Consider the following 20,379-nt stretch of genomic DNA (forward strand, 5'->3'; position numbering starts at 1 on the left):
GGAACTGAGTGTTATTCAGGCACTTATGGAATTAAAGGATTAAATCACAGCAGCAAATTGTGATTGGACTGTGATTCAGGATTGATTGTTACACGGTGTTTGTATTGAAAGAAGATATTCAACATGTCTTTTTTCCATTAATTCCCAACAATCTGTTTACAGTGATAAAAACAAATGCTCCCACTTTCATCTCTCTTCAATAATCTAAATACACATTTTAATTATCTACTTATTTCTGTCATCAGTATACTATTTTAGCATTTATCTCTTATTTTCAGTTTTCATTTTTTTCAGTGTGCTTGAATATTTGAGTGAAATTATGAGACCGATGAGGCTGTCAGTCAGTTTTAACTTATTTTACTGAGTTCAGTCAGTTCTTCTAACTACTTTTTATTACCTGTAATCTTTCAGCTGTGATCTGCAGTGACTCTCAGTTGGAATGGTATGTGTGACACATTTGATCACATTAATATATTCCTCCATTAAAATGCTGTGAATTAGAAGACATTACTAAGCTACCTTCATCACAACAACCACTGTGTGACAAATGAAAGATTTTATTATCTTGCACAGTTTGACACTTATCAAAGCTCATTGTTTAAGGTTAGTGCTCCTTAAATATCTCGCCATATTTTGTGTAAATATACTCTCATGAAGTTACAAAGACTGAAAATTTATAATACTTCTCATTTTGGGAAGTGTCTACATTTCTATTTCCCTAAAATAAAACTCAAAATTTCTGCACGGAATCCATCTATTCATCTTCCATCCTGCTTCCCACTGAGCAAGCAACGTCCATCAAGCCAAGTTGAAATCACATCCGTCCGTCCGTCCATAATCTGGACGTCTATTTGACAGCCAGAATTAGTTGATAAATGACACTAAGAAAACATGTTCAGGTTCAGTCTGGCAGTCTATAGACAGCCAGAACTAGTTGAAAATAGACATTTTAACAGGGCTGTAATCCGGACGTCTATTTGACAGCCAGAACTAATCGACAAATGCCACATAAAAATTATGGACATCTAAGATACCCTGAATCAGTTCAAGGAGAAAGGTCACAGTGAGTTTAGGCTTGTGTGGAGCTGGATCTGATGCCAATATACTATGGGTAAATGCTGGGTACACCTGGGACAGCTGTAAACACAGAGAGATATAACCAGGAACTCTCATTTACGCCGACACACAATGTAGTCAATAATAATGCATGTTTCTGGACTCTGTAGAGGAAAGCATAGCGTTTGTCGGAAAAGGTCCCTCGAACCAAGAACATCACTAAAAAAAAAGTCCAGCGAAAACACTTAAATAACAGTTTATTCTGTTATTGGTCAAGATACAAACTCTTGATCAGTTCACATTTGTTTTCAGATTGCACATTAAACCGTCCAGCATTCAACCGATCTAAGGTCCAGAAGATTCATTGCAGCATGAAACTCACAACGTTCGGCAGGAAATGAGAGACAGACAGACGTGGGAATTTGATGAGGAATGCGGTTCTGATCCGAGGTCTCAGCAGTTTTGTAAATATCTGGGAGAGATTTAATCGCTTCCAACACGTCCTCGTCGCTCTGTCCTCTGTAGACGCGGCACTCAGCTCCAGGGATCATTCTGGTCATCGCTGTACGTGACCATCCAGATGTTTGTGCTCGACGGAGCCAAAAGCCAGATGGCTGGAGATGAATCTGACTTCTGGAGATGTTCCTTTAAACTCACGTGAATGATTGTCTGTTTGTGCCGCTCTGTGAGTTTTCAGGTTTCTTGGCATGAATACAGCTTTTAAGGATTTTACAGATTTTTCAGTTAAAAACATAAAACAAACAAAAACTCATCAAAGCTGAAATCAAATTCGATTAGCTACACAAAGTCAACTAGCACACAGACCGGACGATATTGACTTGGATTGATTCGCCTTCTAAGGCATTTCTTTCGTAAGCAAGTTAGCGAGGTTACAATACGTAGGGCACCTCAGTTATATTGAAATGCATTGAAGACTCGATAAGCAACATTTATAACATTATTATTCCTTACTGAAAAGACCTCGGCCTGTTTAATAACCAGGCTGGCGAGCGAGTTTAGTGGCCGTCTGTGAAGCAGCTGATGGAACAGACTGGTGACATTGTTAGCCTTCTACGTTATCACTGCATATGGAAAACTTTGCCACCAGTCTGCGAGTTTCTTAAAGACATATGGGAACATACACAGTCATCAATATGTTTTTTTTTTGTTTTTTTAAAGGCAATCCTGAAATTAAAACACCAAGATCCTTAGTACCTACTGTAGCTAATCTAATATATTGACATTATTTTCTGTTACATCTGACTGGATCAAATATATGGTGTTGTTTTTGTTAGATATTCATCTGTATAAAATGCTGAATAAATATTGTGGCGGCACATATGCGGGAGAGAACATTTTGGGAAGTGATACAAAAACTATATCGCTTTGATTCTGCTGAAACAGTTTAAACCCTTTTATGTTTCCTGTCTCAATGTCACATCGAACAGAGCTTACAGTTCCACCTGCTCCTATTCTTCACCTCTTTTTACAGTCATGCTTTTTCCCTATTTCAACTATACAGATGAGTGAGCGGTTGAGTTGGACTAAAGAAAAGTTCAATTTAACGTTATGTTCAAAATAAACTACAGCTTTTTCAAGAAGAAAAAAAAACAACTCATTAAATATGACGAGCAGGAGACCATTTTAGTTTTTTCGCCAATTAAATTAACAACTAAATGTATTAGTCCCACTGGGGAAATTCCTTTTTTTCCACATTGACCCAAACCTATTTCTAGGATGCAGAGGTGATGGGGGTCAGGGGTCTTGCTCAGGGACCCATAGTGGTAAAGTATCAGCTGTGGGACTCCAACCAGTGACAGCCGGATCCCAAGTCCACTTCTCCAACCTCTACCGCCACCACTGCTCACACAAGCAAACACAAGCACTTTGATTTCATCATAAATCCACCAATTCACATGACTTTCCCACTTACTGACAAGGTTACAAGACACATTTCAGTCCCTTAACTAACTCTGGATGAAGAATTGTTTTGGATTATTTGGAGAGAAAGGAATTTAGAGTATATATACATTTACAGACTCTCCAGATTTAATCATTTTGAACATCTTAATTATACATTTTATGGCGCAACGCCTCCTAAATGAATGACTCAAACCTTCCTGAAGAAAAGATTACTATTTGCCTTTCATTTTATTCAAGGTATTTTAGGCTTAGCATGCTGGTAAACAGCATCCATGAAACATTCTAACCATTCATCTATTATTAATGCCTTTGAACATTTTTGATTAAATATTAGTCATTATAAATTTTGTAGATATGTTCATGTTGGCATGCTACATGTTTTTGAGCAAATTCTTTAAATATATATTAACGTTTCCAACAACCAATCAACTATCTGTCTGACGGGTTTCTCTTTCTTCTCTCTGGTCTTCCACAAGGATCCCTTCTTGGTCCTCCTTTGTTTGGTAATCATACTTTTCAGGTTCAAACTCTCCCTTTGAATATTTCTAAAGCTCATTGTTGACTTCTCCTTTAAGGTGAATAAAACTCCTTTATGAATTGAATAGAACTTCAGGGGAAACCGTGTGACTTTGCTGAGATAAATCCAGATGAGACAGGACGGTACCAGCAACAGGTGTGTATCTACAGACAAGAACAGACAGTAACTACGAAGGTCGGAGGAATCTAAAGAGAAGGAAACGTCACACTGACGGACAGAAGCTACTGTGAACATAGGAAACAGAAACTGGCATCAGAAGAGACACACAGAGAACTGTTTTCCTGCTTCTCCTTCTGGAGTCAGACGCAGCAGGTTTCGGATTTTTACAGTGTTCCCCGTTTTGCATCACTAAAGGTTTTTGCAGACAAGTTGCTTCTCCCTGAAGAGGAAACGTGAGGGACCCTGGAGTCCTGCAGTGAAAACCCAAAGTTAAAATCACTAATCTGGCCTAATTCGATTCACTAATTACTCAATAGGTGCCGGCTAAACTAGAGCAGGACTCTTGTGGACCCTAATAAAACAGCAGAGCAGCGATTTGATCCGGCAGCCACAGAAGAAGACGTTGTAGAAAGGTCATTGGGATTCTGAGAGTTCATTAGTTTTTTTTGTGCTTTTTGTGTCAGCAGTGTTGTCAGACGGACAATACGAAGCAGAAGCGTTTCTGTTGTGCTTTGTCTTGTGCTTCAGTGTGATGAGCTGCCTGCAGGGGGCACCGGTGGTCACAAGGTAAAGGCTACATTTACGTCTCACCCGTCTTCTCAACCTCCCCAAGGGCCTCCTTTCCTCTGGTCCTCGAGCCTGTCCTGTCACCTGGATCTTTTCCTTCTCTGGAGACGCCATTGCTACGGCCCGCCTGGGTCTGCATGCTGGGTTGCTAAGGTAACACTGTTGGTAGCATAGTCGGGTCTATTTACAGCAAGGGTTTAGTATCTGCAACTGGCTTTGTTAGTGTTTTCCCATTGGTCTGCAGACTAACTCTGTCCACTGTCACTCGCCTGGACTTTGCAAGTGGGCGGGGCTTGCGGAGGTGGGCGTCAGCTGCATGCTCGACCCTGTCAGTCAGAAAGGATGTGAACAAAGGACATGGGGAAGACACCTTTCCTCTCTGGCTCCCCTTCTATGTGTCCAATCTGTAGAAACAGCAGAGGCATCACAGAGTTAGGAGTTTTCTATCGAACTGCGGTTTGTTATCGGGTTGATGACGAAGCTCATTGATACCTACCCACCACTCCTGGTCCTCCTCTCCAGTGACGATGATGACCTCTCCCTCAGCGAAGGTCAGCTCGTCGTCATTGTCAGCCTGACAGTCGTAGATGGTTTTCACTCTCCGGACTTTGCTTTTCATCTGAAACAAATGACGACCAAAGACATGAGGTGACCCTGCTGTCCTCATGAAGCTGCACATATATCTGATGACGAAGGGTCTTACAGAGTTGATTTTGCGAGGCAGAGGTACGGGCATCTCTACGGCCCCCGGCGGTGACTCATCAATGACCGGTTGAGTTGACGGCTCCCCCGAATGGACCGGTGCCTGGCTCTCTGCTTCCAGCATCACCTGAGCATCAGCAGTGGCGGGGGCAGGCCCGGGTCTGTCACTGGGCGTGGGTTTAGGGGGGAGCTCTGTGATCTGGGGCTTCGGCGGGAGGTCTCTGAGAAGAGGCTTTGGCGGAAGGTCAGACAGGTGAGGCTTGGGAGGAAGATCGGAGAGCGGGGGCTTCTCAGTCGATGGGGCTCTTTGGGAGGAGTCTACTGGAGTGAGGGGGGCTTTGGGTGAGGCATCAATGAAGGGGGGTGACTTCTGGGGGTCCGACTGGGAGGAGGGGGAAGGCGGGGGTTTGTGTGGGGAGTCTCCAGGCTGACCAGGTTTGTCCACAGATGGGAGGTGAATGGTGTCGATCTTTCTGAGAGCCACTGTGGAGAAACATAGAACAATGTCAGAGTGCGGGTTTAAGACACAAACGGCTCCAACGGGTGAACAAAATAAATAATCCTACCGACAGGGGTGGCAATTATCTGCGGAGCCGCGGATTTCCGCCGATTCAAAATTCAAACTGGTCAGTGTTGTAAAATGTCTAAATCCGTCATCAAGGATAAAGGTTAGATTAATCGTATCGAAACCAAATGTTCTGCTACTGTCTCGCTAACAACAGGAATTGAATCATGTCTTATATAAAGAATTAGTTAGTGGATCAGTGATTGCCTGAGAATGAACGACTTCCACCAGAAAAAGGCCCGTTTCATTTCATTCTCAGTCAGCCATATTGTGTGAGGCTTGATAGATTCGAGTGATGTTGGAATATGAAAAATATTTAATAACAAAAAAAACCCCATCATTTGGAGCTAATGAATGAAAGAGATTTACAGTACATATGTTACGTTGAATTGTTCATTTATGCACTTGTCTTTATCAACTCTGCACTTTACTTCTGTAACTTGAACCAAAATCAGTTGAATAAACAAATTCATTGTTAGTATATATTTTGAAAGTTAAGAAAATAAACATCTTATTGTTTACCAGTACGATTTTCACGTGAAGAAGTGTGGACTCAATGAAAAAAGATAGTTATTTATGTTAATCCTTCATACTCTGGCTGTCCAGCAGATACCAGAAAGACTGTGTAAGTTGTTTTTCATTAAACATGTAAGATTGATTCCAGGTGTTCTTATGATGTTGTTGTTCAAAATATAGTTAAAATGGCTTTAAAATGGATAGAAATTGCTTAAAACCTTAACATTCAGGAGGGCGAATGGCCCCAAAAGACCCCCAACCTTCAGCTGAAATTCTTTTTACCTGTGGCCATCCCTGTAAAGAGTGAGAACGTTGTGTCTCACCTTTTTGAGGTAGTTTTGGTAAAACTCGGGGTCCAAGAGTGGACTTGGTGTTGCCGGAGGTCGTACTGGAAAAGTTCGGAAGAGATCCATGGTCAACCTTATGACTGGTCAGCAGCTTTGTATTGTCATTTATTTTAGACACAACAAATTCTAGACGGTAAATTTTGCCCGTCTAAGACGGCAGAGGAGCAATCACTATGATATCTTTAATAATGACTTTAAATACAGTATGTGATGTTATGTCTGCACCAAGATGACAGTTTGATGGATTCTAAGAATTCTCCTTATTCTTCATTTTACTTCCATAGCAACATTTTTCCATGTACATCAATATTACTATAACTACAGCTCAAATCATGGTTTGTTTATCTATTTTCCTGGTGGCGTACATAGATGACATACAGGATAAGGTTAATTTTGCAAAACTGAAGTAAATCTTAGTTCTCATCATATCTCATCCAGCAATGAGAAACATCAAGCTGTCAAAGCTTTTACCCAAATTTATGGAATCCAGTTCATGATCTTATAATCCTATGGAGCCTTCAGCAGATACACTGGTAGGAAAAAAATCTTTCCAGAATGTGTCAGCGCCTCTTAAATGTACCTCTGCTGCTGCTGCAGTCCTTCAAACTTGGCAGCAGATGAGACTCTATTTCCAGGTGGGGGCGTCATCTCACTTCCTGTATGGAAAACAAGCAGATCTTAATACAAGCGACGGCTGAAAGTTTTTTCCAGTGGGTGACGCAACTGAGACGTTACCTTTCCCAGTAGGGACGGGGCTCGGTGGGTCGGACGAGGTGCGCTTGTGCCCCGGCGGAGGGGGAGGGGGTCTCTTCTTCAGGGTTCCTCCACTGCTCTGGGAGGTTAGAGGGAGGGAGACGGGGGGATTCGAGGTGGAGCCTGGAGAAACAACCACAACATTTGATGCATGTTTCACCAAACACGTGATAATAGCGAGGAGCAGAGCTGCAACAGTTTCTAAATCAAACCAACAAAGATTTGTTGTGTCTGAACTCGTGTGGCAAAATACATTATTTACTCAACCCTCCAAATTGAATTCAAGTGTTCCAATCAATAAAACCGAGCAACTCTGCATGTAGTCTATTTCTACAAACATTAGTAAAAGAGCTCGGTGAATTCCAGCCTGCTACAAAGATGGGATGCCAACTGTGCAATAAGACCAGCTGCGAAATTTTTCTCACAATCAACTGTTAGTACTATAGCAAAGTGGAAGCGATTGGGAACAACGGCAACTCAGCCATGAAAAATCACAGAGCTGGGCCAGCAGATATTGAGGCGCACAGAGGTCAGAGGTCAACTTTCTGTACAGTCAACCACTACAGACCTCCAAACTTCCTGTGATCTTCAGGTTAGCTCCAGAACTTAGTTTTGATACGGAGTGTGCCAAAGGTAAAGGTATATAATGCGGTCGTTTATAATATGATTGATGTCAAACCAACACCAAAATGTTCAGTTATCAATTCCATATCCTCTGATATTCCACATGATGCAGTGACCTCATTACCTTGGTTGACGGTTGGGGGTCAAAGTTTGGGGGGGTCACACGGAAATTGTAAAATGTGTGTACATCCGTGTCAAACAGTGATGACATGAAGCAATCCAAACGACCATGACGGAATGAGTGGTGTGGTGAATCATATAACCTTGTGATCTATTGGTTTCCACGATGATAAATGTGGCGTTGGCGAAGGTATGTACTCTATCGAGTGCCCGTTCTAGTTTAACAATGGCAGTCAAGTTCATATGTGACGGCAGGCGAGCAAGTACTTGTGGTGATATAGTGTCATTTATTTCTGAGGCACCAGACGCTGCAGCAGCTTTAGAGTTGGTGCGATAACTTTTGGTGTGATTTCCATCGAGTGATGAAGCTGCTCTGAGGCTTATGGTTCTAAAGCCTCTATTTCACTGTGCAGCAGCTCCCTGCGAGTCTCAACAAATTCACAGGAGTTCAAAATTCATTTCGGTGATTTGCAATGTATCACAAATATCTTGTTTGATGTTTTTAACATGAATAACAAAAACCTACCTAATGAGAAATACCATTGTATGCATACTGTCTGCAGTTTTAAAAAACTTGAAAACGTGTTAACCACAAAAACATTATCAACCATATCCCACCCAGGCAATCGGGAATCTAAGTGAACTGGCTGCCTCCTTAATTACACCCAGAGGCCTGCAAAGAGCTGAATAATAATCCAGAGTGATTAATCTACCAATGAAATCTTATGACCACAGGGCATAAAAACCCACAGAGACTTCTGGAATGACCCAGTGAAACCCTGAAATTCTTTCAGAAAATATCGATCCTGAAAATTTCATCACGCATGTCTCGATAGCAATTCTCCAACAATCGTCAAGTCCATCAACTCACAAATAAAAACGAAACAGTCCCCATGGGTAGAAGTGCAACACTAAGTGGACACTACTAAAAAGCAGAACGATTTAACTGGATCCAGCCAGAAAGAGTGGACGCATCGTCAAAGAATTCAAACTTCTTGTGACTCCCTTAAGCTCAATCTGTGAGACATGCAGTCATCTCAGCTCGCTTCAGACTTGGGGGCCACTACAAAGCAGCAGACCTCTGGATGCCGTCTGTCCTACTTCCCTGAACTCCTACCTCTCTGGAAGTCCTTCCAATAGAACCATCTGGACCTCTAAAAACTGTCCCTTATTGCACAAACAATAAAGTTCTCAAACAGAAATCACGAAACACCAACAAATGCTAAGAGAGAGTGAATCAATCATTTCAAACACCTCAAGGTCAGAACCCCGATCGTACCTTCAAGATCCCTTCACCCACCTTTGTACCTACTTTCAAAACTTATGCGAACTTGGGAATTTGAGAATCCCCTAAATCTGTTATGAAAAGCCCTGTGACAGGTTTCACTTTAAGGAATCCTACCCTGAAAACTGACTTTCCACAAGAAAATCAAATCTATTTACAAACCCACACTCTGCTCTATAAGTTACAGTATCTGTAAGCCACCTTTGAAAACTCCGATTCAAACCAGCTTCAAGAGCACTTGAACCCCTCAGCGTCTTGAGAAGCAGTGATGTGTACCTTTGCTCTGGCCCCGAGCCGTCGGCGACGGTCCTGACGTGTCAGGTCCGGGGGACGGAGGAGTGTCGGAGGAGGTGCTATACACAGGGTTTGCAAAAGCCCCATAGGAGAGCCGCTGCTTGTCCCTATGGGGGGGGACAAAAGAGCTTGGCAGGGAGAGCTTCTCCTGAGAGGACAGACTTGATGACGGACAGAAGCTCTGAGGACGAAGGGAGCGCTCCTTCTTCACTGGACTGGGCTGTGGGAGGAGGAGGAAGAGGGTCAGAAGACAGGACAGAGAGGATCTGTTCAGCCAAATCTCTGTTGTTCGGTTTGCTTTGCGTCACCTTGTCATCCAGCTCGTCGTCGCTCTCATCCAGTTCATCGAGTCGGAGGTTCCACTCATATTCGACATGAACGTGAGGGTTGAATCTGCCGGAAACGGCCTCTATTAACTGGAGACAGACATTATGTTATAAACACAATGTTCAACTCAGAGTCATACAGCATCGCTGAGCCAAGAATCCCTCAAAAACACAACAGCTCCTGCAATAGCTGCTGCTTTCAACTCGTCTGTTCCCTGTCCTGAATCACTGGATGTTTAAAAGGGACCCGAGAAGTTCTCACCAGTTCTTCACATTGAGAGTTCTTGAGTCGGCGGGCCAAGTCCAGAGCTGCCTCTCCATCCTGATTGGCTGAGAAAACACAGACAACATGATGTGAGATATCACAAAATCTGAGTTATATTACTTGTATCTGTGTTTGCGATAAGCTGGCCTCAAAACAACTGATTCTACACTCTCTACCGGGATGAAACTGACGACATTAAAACCAGAGGATTTAAAGTCCAGACCTGAGTTATTGACATTTGCTGCGTGGAAAAAAAAATTCTTACAAACAAGACTTTCTGTGGAATGAGGGGTCCTAAACCAGCCCACCCGTGTAAAGATTACAATGAAAAAAACTGACAGGAATTTTTCAATAAAAGTAACTTCTGTTGCTAATCAATGTACTTTGGAATTAGTGTTTTTGTGAGAGTAACAAACTTGTGCTGAGAGATCAGTAATGTAACAGTGAAAGCTATCTTGTTGCTTGTAATCGCTGCAAAAATGGTGTAAATAGAAAACTTGGTTTTGTTCCATTTCGTGGTATTTTGTTCCAGGAGGCATAATGTGGAAATTTACTTATTTTTCTTTGCAAATTTCAACTTCTTCATGTTGTGTAAAAATATATGAAATGTGGATCAGGAAAGCCCGTCCACTGTGCATTTCTACAACTAATCCTAAGATCCGTTTTTATTCATCGGCTTTTAGCCCATTTTGAGATGCCATTTTATTGTATTTATCAATTTCTTTTACTGCGCGCACCTCTATTTTTATTTTATGTACAGCACTTTGGTTCAGCTGGGGTTGTTTTTAAGTTGAGTTGAGCAATGTATTGTTTTTATAATGAAGTCATGCTTCATAGCGCTACATTATGTAATAACTATTGCAATGCAGCATTATTACACAATGAAGTGAAAATTGATTACATTGATTCATTATAACATAATGTGCCGCTACGTGCACTAAAACAAATTAAAACATTCCCTATGAATGTATTCGAAGGTTGTTATGATGTCTTGTTACTCATCCGGACCCCTGGACAGAGAGTGAACGTGGCCCCCTGTGAGGAGTATATGTTTATCTCAGGACCGCAGGTTTTGTCCTTACCGATGTGGATGTCGGGTTTTCCTCTCAGCAGCAGCTTCACACACTGAGGCTTGTTGTACAGACAGCAGTAATGCAAAGCCGTGTTTCCTGCGTCCGTCTGTCCATCCAGATTGCCACTGTGGACACATCCATAATATCAACACATCAGTGATGTCGACCAACACGATAGAAACGAGGGGGCGATCCCCTTCTGTGTCTATTGGTGCCTTTTCTGTGAGCCAGATGTAAAAAGATGAAAGAGGAGTCTCCTCCAGACTGTCATGCCAGTAAGAAGAAGTTTGAGCCACTCAGGTGTAAGATAATAATAATAATAATATTGAGCTGCTAACAATATCTTTAAAAGAGTTCAGTACTTTGACGATATATCACAGCCTTCAAATTTTGATTTAAGTAAAGAATTGGAAACAATTAAACTACAATTATCACTTCACTTCAACATGTGACCACTAGTTCCTTGTCAAAATGTTTTGGATATTTCGCGTCACTATTTATTTGGAGACAAAAATCGTTCAAAACGGTGCAAGCGAATTATCCGCAGAAAAGTCACATTTATCGTTATTCCGTAAATTTTTACGACATTTGATAAGATAATTACTTCAGCAAGGCTTATCTTGCACGTGGCTGTATTACTGTGCATAACTGTAGGAGTGATAATTTATCAAATCATTGCAGAATTGATTTAACAAAAGTGACACCTGCTGGTGAAAGTAGGCATTACGCAACTACCGTTTCGGAAATCCGCTAATTTTCAGTTCATCTATCAAGGATTATGCGAGTACAAATTAATCCCCATCAGCGTCTCGGAGCCATTCAACAAGAATATATACACTGAGGTCCTCACCTGTTCTGTACCAGGAAGTCCACCAGGTGGAGGGAGGAGTTATCAGCTGTCCGAACGTAGTAGTGAAGAGCCGTCTCTCCCGCTTCCTGAAGAGAAGAGGAAAACTTCAAGGATACAAATCTCACCTCAAAGACAATGAATACTGAACAAATGTGTCGCGCGCACCTTTCCTGCGTCAGGGAGGGGCTGCAGAAGCTCCACCCCCTCAGCAAACAGCTGGACGATTGACAGCAGGTCCCGGGAACGCACGGCTTCGTTCAGCTCGTCCAGCCCGCTGGTTCCTGTGGAGATGGTGCGCCTGGCGAATCTGTGGTCCATGTACTTGGCGTTGATGAACTCCTTCCTCGCAGTCCTGCAGACTGAGGTGATGAGCATGTGTGCGACTGGAGGAGGAGGAGGAGGAGGGAGGAAACCAAGAGACCGGACAAACACTCACATGTCGCTGGAGGGAGTCGGCTTCAGAGACAAGGTCTGCAGGCTGGACTCCAGGATCTCATTGAAACTACAGTTCCCCACATTCTTGACCAGCTGAGAGAGAGAGAGCGAGCGAGAGAGCGAGAGACGGTCAATAGGTGTGAATAAATAAGATGGGAAAAAATAAATTGGGGAAATTAGGGGAGAGAGTAGAGACAGAAAGATTGATGAAAGAAAGAAAAAAGATGAAAAGAGAGAAAAATATACTTAAGAAAGATAGTGTAAACAAATATTGAAGAAAACAAATAAGATGGGAAAGAATAAATCAGGAAAATTGGGGCAGAAAGAAAGAAAGAAAGAAAGAAAGAAAGAAAGAAAGAAAGAAAGAAAGGAAGAGGTCAAAGTAATGGTGAAAAGACGGTCAGGTCAAGGGTAGACGGAACACACAAACACACACAAACACACACCAGCAGTTCAGAGGTGCCCAGCTTGTCCAGCTCCAGACTCTGGATCCGGGACACGTGGACTCCCATCTCTCTGTGGATCCCCGAGCACTCGATGCAGGTCAGGACGCCCAGGTTGGTGGAGAGCCAGCGAGGATCTGAACACAGCCGAGAGGCCACACAGTCACCTCAGCACACACACACACACACACACACACACACACACACACACACACACACACACACACACACACACACACACACACACACACACACACACACACACACACACACACACACACACCTGCAGCTCCACAGTCACAGCAGGAGTCGTTGCCAGATGACCGCAGCACCTCGTCGATGATGCTCTTAGTGAGCTCCTCCTCTTCCTCCACAACTGAACTCTGAGCTCCGCCCTGAAACGCCACGTTCAGGGCCTCCTCTTTACTGTTGGTCAGCACAGACACCCAGCTGCAACACACACACACACACACACACACACACACACACACACGCACACACACACACACACACACACACACACACACACACACACACGGTCATTCAAAGGAGGTGAAATGAAATTTGCTTGAATGTTCAGAGAGAAGTACAGAGAGATTACAGTACTACAGTAGTTTAGGAAAATTAGAGTCTAAAAATACAAAAACATTATCAATCTAATAGATCCGGAGGAAAAAAAAGCACATGATTTAAACATGTATTCAATATTTCCCCTATGGCTGATTATTTAGACTCTTATCAACTATTTCAATGTCTCATTCCTGCAAATGACTTTTATCAATATTTTTTATTTCTATTCTATTGAAAAGCATAGAAAGTAAAACAAACATCCACATTAACAAACCTTACCAGTCAATGTTCAGAACAAATTTACGAAAAGAGAAGGTAAAGATTACTTAAGGAGGCAAACACACTCACTCTCGAGATTAAAAAAGTGATTAAAATCAGCATATTGTTTAAAAAACAAAGAAGTGAAGTAGGAGTTTCATAGTGTTGTCATGATAAATAACTCTAATAACTCTCACACTTGAAAGTCATTTTTGTTTGTTTTTCATGCCTATTGTAATTTCATTGTTTGACACAAAAGGGCAGTATATACATTTTTTCTTCTTTCTGCTCCATTTTCATTCATATGTTTGGAAGCTTTTGCTATTTATTGTATTGTTTAGTTTTCTTTCTTGTTAATGGAGAAAATAAAAGACTTTCACCAGTTCGCCTTCTAAAAGCTTTCAGGTGATATAGTTTTTGTCATTATGATGTAAAGCAATTTTTTAAAATTGTACAAACAAATGAAGTGAGGGATTTCAATAGGAAGGGAGCAATCAGATGATGTATAGATAAAAGTGGTAACTGACGGAGAAAAGCAGGTGCAAGATGGAGACCAAAACCTCTGAAAACTTCCAAGAATTGAAGTAAAACGTAGTGATGGGGAATCTCACCTGACAAACTCCTGCTCATCCTCGGCCTGGAAGTGGTACGTCCGATTGTCTGCAGCACAATGAAAGAGTCAGAGCAATTCCAAACATCTCGCTGTGGCAAAGGAATTATTAGAAACGTACATAATCTGAATTAGCAGTAGAAATCAGCGAACAAACTTTACTTGACAAGCCGTATAGTTCTACATAGAGTGTTAGTATAATGTTTTGAAGGTATCTTTGCATTCAGATAAATGTATTAGGTAGTCGAAGTGACTCAGCATTAAATCTGTGACGTCAGGTGGATGCAGGAAGGAACCGAGACTCACGAGAGATCAGGTCGAAGCACTTCTTGTCCTCGGCGCTGGGTTTCACCTGACAGGTAAGCAGGTTCAATCTGACCGGCTGTCTGTTGGACTGCACACATAAACTCACTGTAAGACTCAGTTTGTTATCACTGCCAAGCGGCGGCGCCGACCTCTGATGGTTATCATCAGCGTGTGCTGTAATCTGACATCAGAGCGACTCATCAATATTTCATCATGTGACTGAAAGCATGCGATCCATTAAAGCTGGGATAAGAGCTTCCCGTCTACCTGCTGAAGTCTGATTGGTTCTCTGAAAGCTTTTATCAGAAATGACGCCGCCTCAACCTGTTTGGCTAATATCTGAAACCTTAAAAATAACTGTTGGCTGATAACAAAACAAACAACTGTTCAAGTCAGCGACGACAGACCATAAAGTCTGCAGACAGACAAATAAACTCATCTGAAGACTTCATTTTTTTTGTTTTTTTGATGCAGTTTAGTGAGACATCAAAAGGGCAAAGGCCCGAGGACAATGCCGTGCGGTACTCCTCTCACACCGAAGATGAACTCACCGTCGCATGAGAAATCGTGAGAACGCCACTCTTGACCGAACACTTCCTCCTCTGCCACACCTTCCTGAGCCTGTACACGCAGACACAGCCAATATGAATTTATGTGAAATCAAACTCTTGACTGCACGTCCATATCTGCAGTCACGCGTTTCATACCCGTCGCTCTTCTTCATCAGGTATCCCCGCTTCTCGCTGCCAAACTCCTTATTCCCCTGCAGCTGGTGCATGCTGTAGCCGCTCTGCTTACTCTGAGAGTCCTGACGGCACAGAGGAGATGTTGGCACGGACGCGGCCACCACACATGTTCGTAATACTGCACAAGTGTGTAGACACACATGCAAAAGCACCACACAACTCAAATTAAACAGCTCAAGATGTGTGAAGGAAGAGATGAAGACTCACTCTTCTGGACTTCAGTCACAGAAAGAAGGAAAGAGACAAGAGAGAGGTCAAAGGTCACTACATGAGCGAAGCAGGGTTCAGTTTTCCATTTGAATCACTGACAAAGCTAAAACTCCATTATTTTCAACTATACATGTAATATTAGACTCTTTCTGACCTCTGCCCTGGTTGACCCTACCCCCTTTTTGTCTCATCTAACCCCCTGCAGTCAGTCCCATGTCCCTGATTCTTGTCATTCTACCCACTGCTGGTCACTCTCCTGTCCTCTTAAGACCTTTCTTGTCTCCACCTCCACCCCCATTGTGCTAAAGCCTCCTTGCTCCCGTCATGTCCTAAGTGACAAGTTACTCTATTCTGTTAGGACTTCACCCCATTCTTGATATTCTCCTCCCCTATCCTGTCGTATAACAGTCCACCCTTCTCTGCCAAGGACTGGACTGGATAGACCCGCTCTACCTCTCTCTGGTCCAGCTGCATCGAGCTTCTGATCAGATCTCTGAGAGTCGTGAGCTGCTTCTTCTCTTCATCCTGACTCTGTTTGATCTGCGCAGACAAGGACAGAGGTGTCAGCTCACCTGTCAGAGGTAAACAACACTTCCCGAATGGATTTATTGATTCACACAGGAGATATCAAGTGATCCTACGTTGTAAAGGTCGGCGGCCAGCCTTTCGATGTACTGCTTGAGCTTGTCGGCTGTTTTCAACCCGTCCTGGAAAAAACTGGAAAGACGACAGGAAGCTCAGAGCCACCGCAAACTGAAAGCCAGGATTGAAGGTGAAGCTGCAGGGCTTACTTGCACTGAGCGTGGTAATACTTGATAAGGTTCTGCAGCAGGTCAACGCCCTTCTTCGTCTTTATCTCGTTCACTTTAATGAGGTACTGTTGGAGAAAGACGTCCATCAGTCCCGACACGGTCATCACGCTCCGAGACAACGCAGACAGAAGCGTCATGTTACCTCACACATTTGCAGTTGGAATACCCTCCTTTCCTTCTCCATCTCCTCTGCGATCTCAGCCCCGGTGATCTCAGTGCGGATCATCCCATGCTGTTTGGCGTGCTCACGCTTCTCCTTCTCAATCTTGGTGCTGAAAACCGGACAAGGAGATCAATCTGATCTGAGTGACAGATCCAAATAGCTACATCAGCTATGAGCTCTGCCGGAAGGTTCACAATATTAAAAGACTCACAACTTGGTCTCGTAATCCTTCCAGGCTTTATCAAAAGGTTTCTTCAGATCCTGATGGGAGAAACAAAGCAATGACATTTAGGGAATGAAGAGGTTCAACACTTCAACTGAGCTGGGGGATGCTTCCTGCGTGCAGCTATTTAATTGTTCAATGATTCCGGTGTTTGTTGGTTCACACGTTGGTTCAGATTTTTAGTAGTTGAGGTGCTTGTTTATTGTTTTTTGTTGGTCAAAGTGATTCCTGATTCAGGTAATTGATGGTTCAGGTGTTTGGTGGTAAAACCGTTTGATGGTACACATTTCTCATGATTCACATTTTCATTGGTTAATTTGAACAACAATTTAAGTGACGGGTGGTTCTGGTTTAAGTTGGATGGTTCTGATGTTTCATGGATATTTGGTGATTAAGATTTCAGATTTCTTTGGTGTTGAAGATGCTTCCCCAAGGTGCCTGTTGGTTAAGATATTCTATGTTTCAAGTGATTGATGGTTCATGTGTTTGTTGGTTAAGGAGTTTGAGGATGTGTAGGACTGACGGTTCAGTTGTGTGACGGTTCAGGTATTTAGGACTCACCCCTTTTACTCCTTTCAGGTCTCCTTTCAGCAGAGAGTCCAAGGTGAACACGACGTTATGACTCAGGCTCTGCAGCTGAACCACATAAAAAACAACAACAAACAAATCAGCCACACCATCACACCGCCGACTGTTTGTACCTGTCATTAATTTGTGGCGATTGACTATTGATCCATGATACTTGAACAATAAGTGATTAACTGACTGACCAAGTTCTTGAGCAGAGCGGCGAGTTCTTTAACGAGGCAGGAGAACTTAACGAAAGCAGCTCCGAGCTCCGAGTTGTTTCCACCGAGTCGATCCAGAGCCTGACTGAAGCTCTCCTGATTCCCAGCATGCTCTGCTCCAACACAATCACAAATCAATTTACAGAAAATGCAAAGTTTCTAATCACTAAGAAAAACTAATAACTGATTGAACTGTCGTCATGGAACTCATGAACCATACCTTGTCCTGAGTTGAAGATGGATTTAACTGACTTCTTCACCTTTTGGAGGGATGAGCGGTCCTGATCCAGAGCCTGAGGAAAGACGAGAGAGACATTTGTTGAAAATCCATTTTCAGGTTCTGTTTATTTGTTCAGCTCAGGCTGAAGATCCAGTGCTGGTTTAGTTCTATTTCCTTCTGTGATCCATGCATCTTTTATAAAAAACATTATTTAACCAAGGACAATCCCAGACATCACAGTCGGATCTTGTTGCTCTCTGAATCCGATTCAGGCTCCTCTTCTGACTGGCCACAGTTAAAGTTCAGGATCAATTCTGATTGAAGTGGCGGCCCAAGTTTAGTTTCCCAGTTAATGACACTTTAATTCACCCGAGAGGCTCGACTTTCAGCTTTTAAACTGAACGAGGTGGATCAGTTCTGGTTTTTGTTCTGGTCAGGTTTAGGCGCTTGTGAACGCATCGCGTGACCGTAGGTCTTCGCATCAGCAGACAGAATTAGCATGTGTGAGTGTGTTTTGGATGATGCCTTGTTGCTATGGCAACCTGGCTGGAGGATGTAGGTCGTCAAGGCGATCCTGTGGCGCGACTCCAATCACCATGGCCATCATCATCACCTTCATCGTATCCGTCTCCAGTTGGTGAAAGTAGCGTGGCTGAGTCCACAGTGTGGCTTTAACGTAAATATGAACGAATAAATAAAAACACATTGAGATCTTCGCCATTCTCAGTTTCTGTCTGACTGAACTGCACCAGCCTTGATTGTATTTGATGCGGAGACGTATATTGTGAATGTCCCTCACTGAAAGCAATGAAAGAATGTGTTCATGTTGATTGTCAGTTTGGGAAACTATACCCCCTCTACAATCTGTAGATTGCCATCTGGAGTGCCTTCATTGTATAATTAGACCTTAAAATAACAGGCTGGGCAGCAGCTGCGGTCAGGTCTCATGGAGCCTTCAAGGTGAAGCTGTCTCCTCCGGACAAGCCCTTCAAACCGAGCATCTCTCAGCTCCAGACCCCAAACCACCGGCTGTGTTCCGAGTCGGGATGGGATCACACCTCCTCGGGCTGCGTGTCTCCCACCAATCAGCGCTCTGCTCGGGGTAATTTAACTTTGAGCATCAGCTGGTTGTTTTTTTTTTTTTTTCTTTTTTCCCGCAGTCTCACTCTGCATAAACAGACCGCGGAGGGCGGCAGAGAGTCTCTGCACCCCTCAACAGAATCCACGCACACGGAATGACACTACATCTGCAGAGGAGAAGGGTTTGGCTGACACATGCACGCACATGCACGCGGACAGGACAGGCAGGCAGGCAGGCAGACAGACAGGTCGGTGCGCACCTCCTCCAGGATGCTGACGGTGTTCCTGCAGCTCTGCAGCCGGGTGGTGAAGCTGGACGTGGTGGGGGAGTTGTAGTCCTCGGTGGTCTCGGATAGGAACTCGCTCACTGAGATATGGTCCGGCATCCTTCACGCGCACACGCACGCACACACAGGGTGCGTTCAGGGACCTGCACCTGCGTTGGACTGCGGAGGCTCCCTGCAGCTGGTCTCGGATCAGATGTCTTCTGAGCGTCTCATCGGTCCTCAGTCTGTCTCCTCCTGATGATTCATTCCTCCACATGTCAAGACAACAATCACAGGCCGCGACTGACCCGGTGCAGCTTCCACAATAAAACCACAGCGGCGGCATCCTCTGATACGCTGCCTCTGCAGGATCTTGTACACACCTTCAGCATTACTTTCCCAAAACACCACATTTTGGTTCAACATCTGCAAGAAGTTCACAGATTCTAAAGTGAAATAAGTATAAGGGCCGACAGAAAATGTCTCTTTTCAAAGACTTCAATCATTATTCAAGTATTCTTTATTTGTAATGTTATCTATTTTCTTGGATTTGTGCTGCTGGGTTTACTGACGCCGGACTTTGTTAGGCAAACATGAAATTTATAATACTATGGTTCAGTAATGTAAAAATAATGTGGTTTGCAAAAACACTCATGTTGGATTTCAGTGTTATAAAGAAAGATCAGTTGAACTTTTCTCTCATGTTTAAGATTGTCAATTTAGATTTCCAGTATCTGAATGCAAAGTGCATTGAAACTGTTCATCTCAGTTCAGCAAGTTTTTCATAATGTGTACAGATTTTTGCTCATGTCGATATCATGACAACAATAAATCCCCAATATATTGTGTATCCTTGGGATGTATTTAAGGTCAGATCACAATCGGAAACAGATTTATTGCAACGTATAGTTCACACAATATAAGGAATTTGTTCTGGTGGGTTGGTGCAAACACTAAATACAGAGAAAAAACATGAGACTAGAAGAAATTACAAAAGGAAATATTTACAAGTTAATTAAGAAGATGTCAAAGAAACAATAGCAAAGGAACAATAGATTTTTGGGAGGAGAGGATGAAATGACATGATTTGCACCTTTTCAATATTCCATATTTACCAATGTTGATAATATTTAGAAATTTGTAAACATGAAATTTGAATTCTGTCACGTTAGGAGAATAAAACTTTTGACTACAAGAATACCAATTAAACTATTCATGGTTGTTCTTTATAATAAAGCAAAATGTGTAAATTATACTAGAGTATGGGAGATATCAGTTTTAAACAT

General features: G+C 42.9%; 1 protein-coding gene across 1 annotated transcript; it reads right to left on the bottom strand.

Moving 5' to 3' along the window:
- Positions 1-4,133: 4,133 nt before the first annotated feature.
- LOC308114590 (arf-GAP with SH3 domain, ANK repeat and PH domain-containing protein 1-like) lies at positions 4,134-19,213 on the bottom strand (the record flags this gene model as incomplete). The annotated part of the gene is made up of 28 exons (XM_080471610.1): positions 4,134-4,647; positions 4,740-4,862; positions 4,947-5,428; positions 6,350-6,414; positions 6,954-7,029; positions 7,109-7,249; positions 9,432-9,669; positions 9,758-9,865; positions 10,038-10,105; positions 11,123-11,238; positions 11,964-12,049; positions 12,129-12,315; positions 12,400-12,491; positions 12,845-12,978; positions 13,125-13,291; positions 14,281-14,329; positions 14,586-14,673; positions 15,137-15,206; positions 15,293-15,393; positions 15,995-16,081; positions 16,183-16,258; positions 16,333-16,418; positions 16,496-16,625; positions 16,728-16,777; positions 17,301-17,375; positions 17,510-17,640; positions 17,748-17,820; positions 19,088-19,213. The coding sequence occupies 28 exons, from the start codon at positions 19,211-19,213 to the stop codon at positions 4,573-4,575; spliced, it is 3,300 nt and encodes a 1,099-aa protein (XP_080327736.1). The 3' UTR covers positions 4,134-4,572.
- Between the last annotated feature and the right edge of the window lie 1,166 nt (positions 19,214-20,379).

This window comes from Lipophrys pholis, assembly GCF_963383615.2.
Source record: "Lipophrys pholis genome assembly, chromosome: 1".
Lineage (NCBI taxonomy): Eukaryota > Metazoa > Chordata > Actinopteri > Blenniiformes > Blenniidae > Lipophrys > Lipophrys pholis.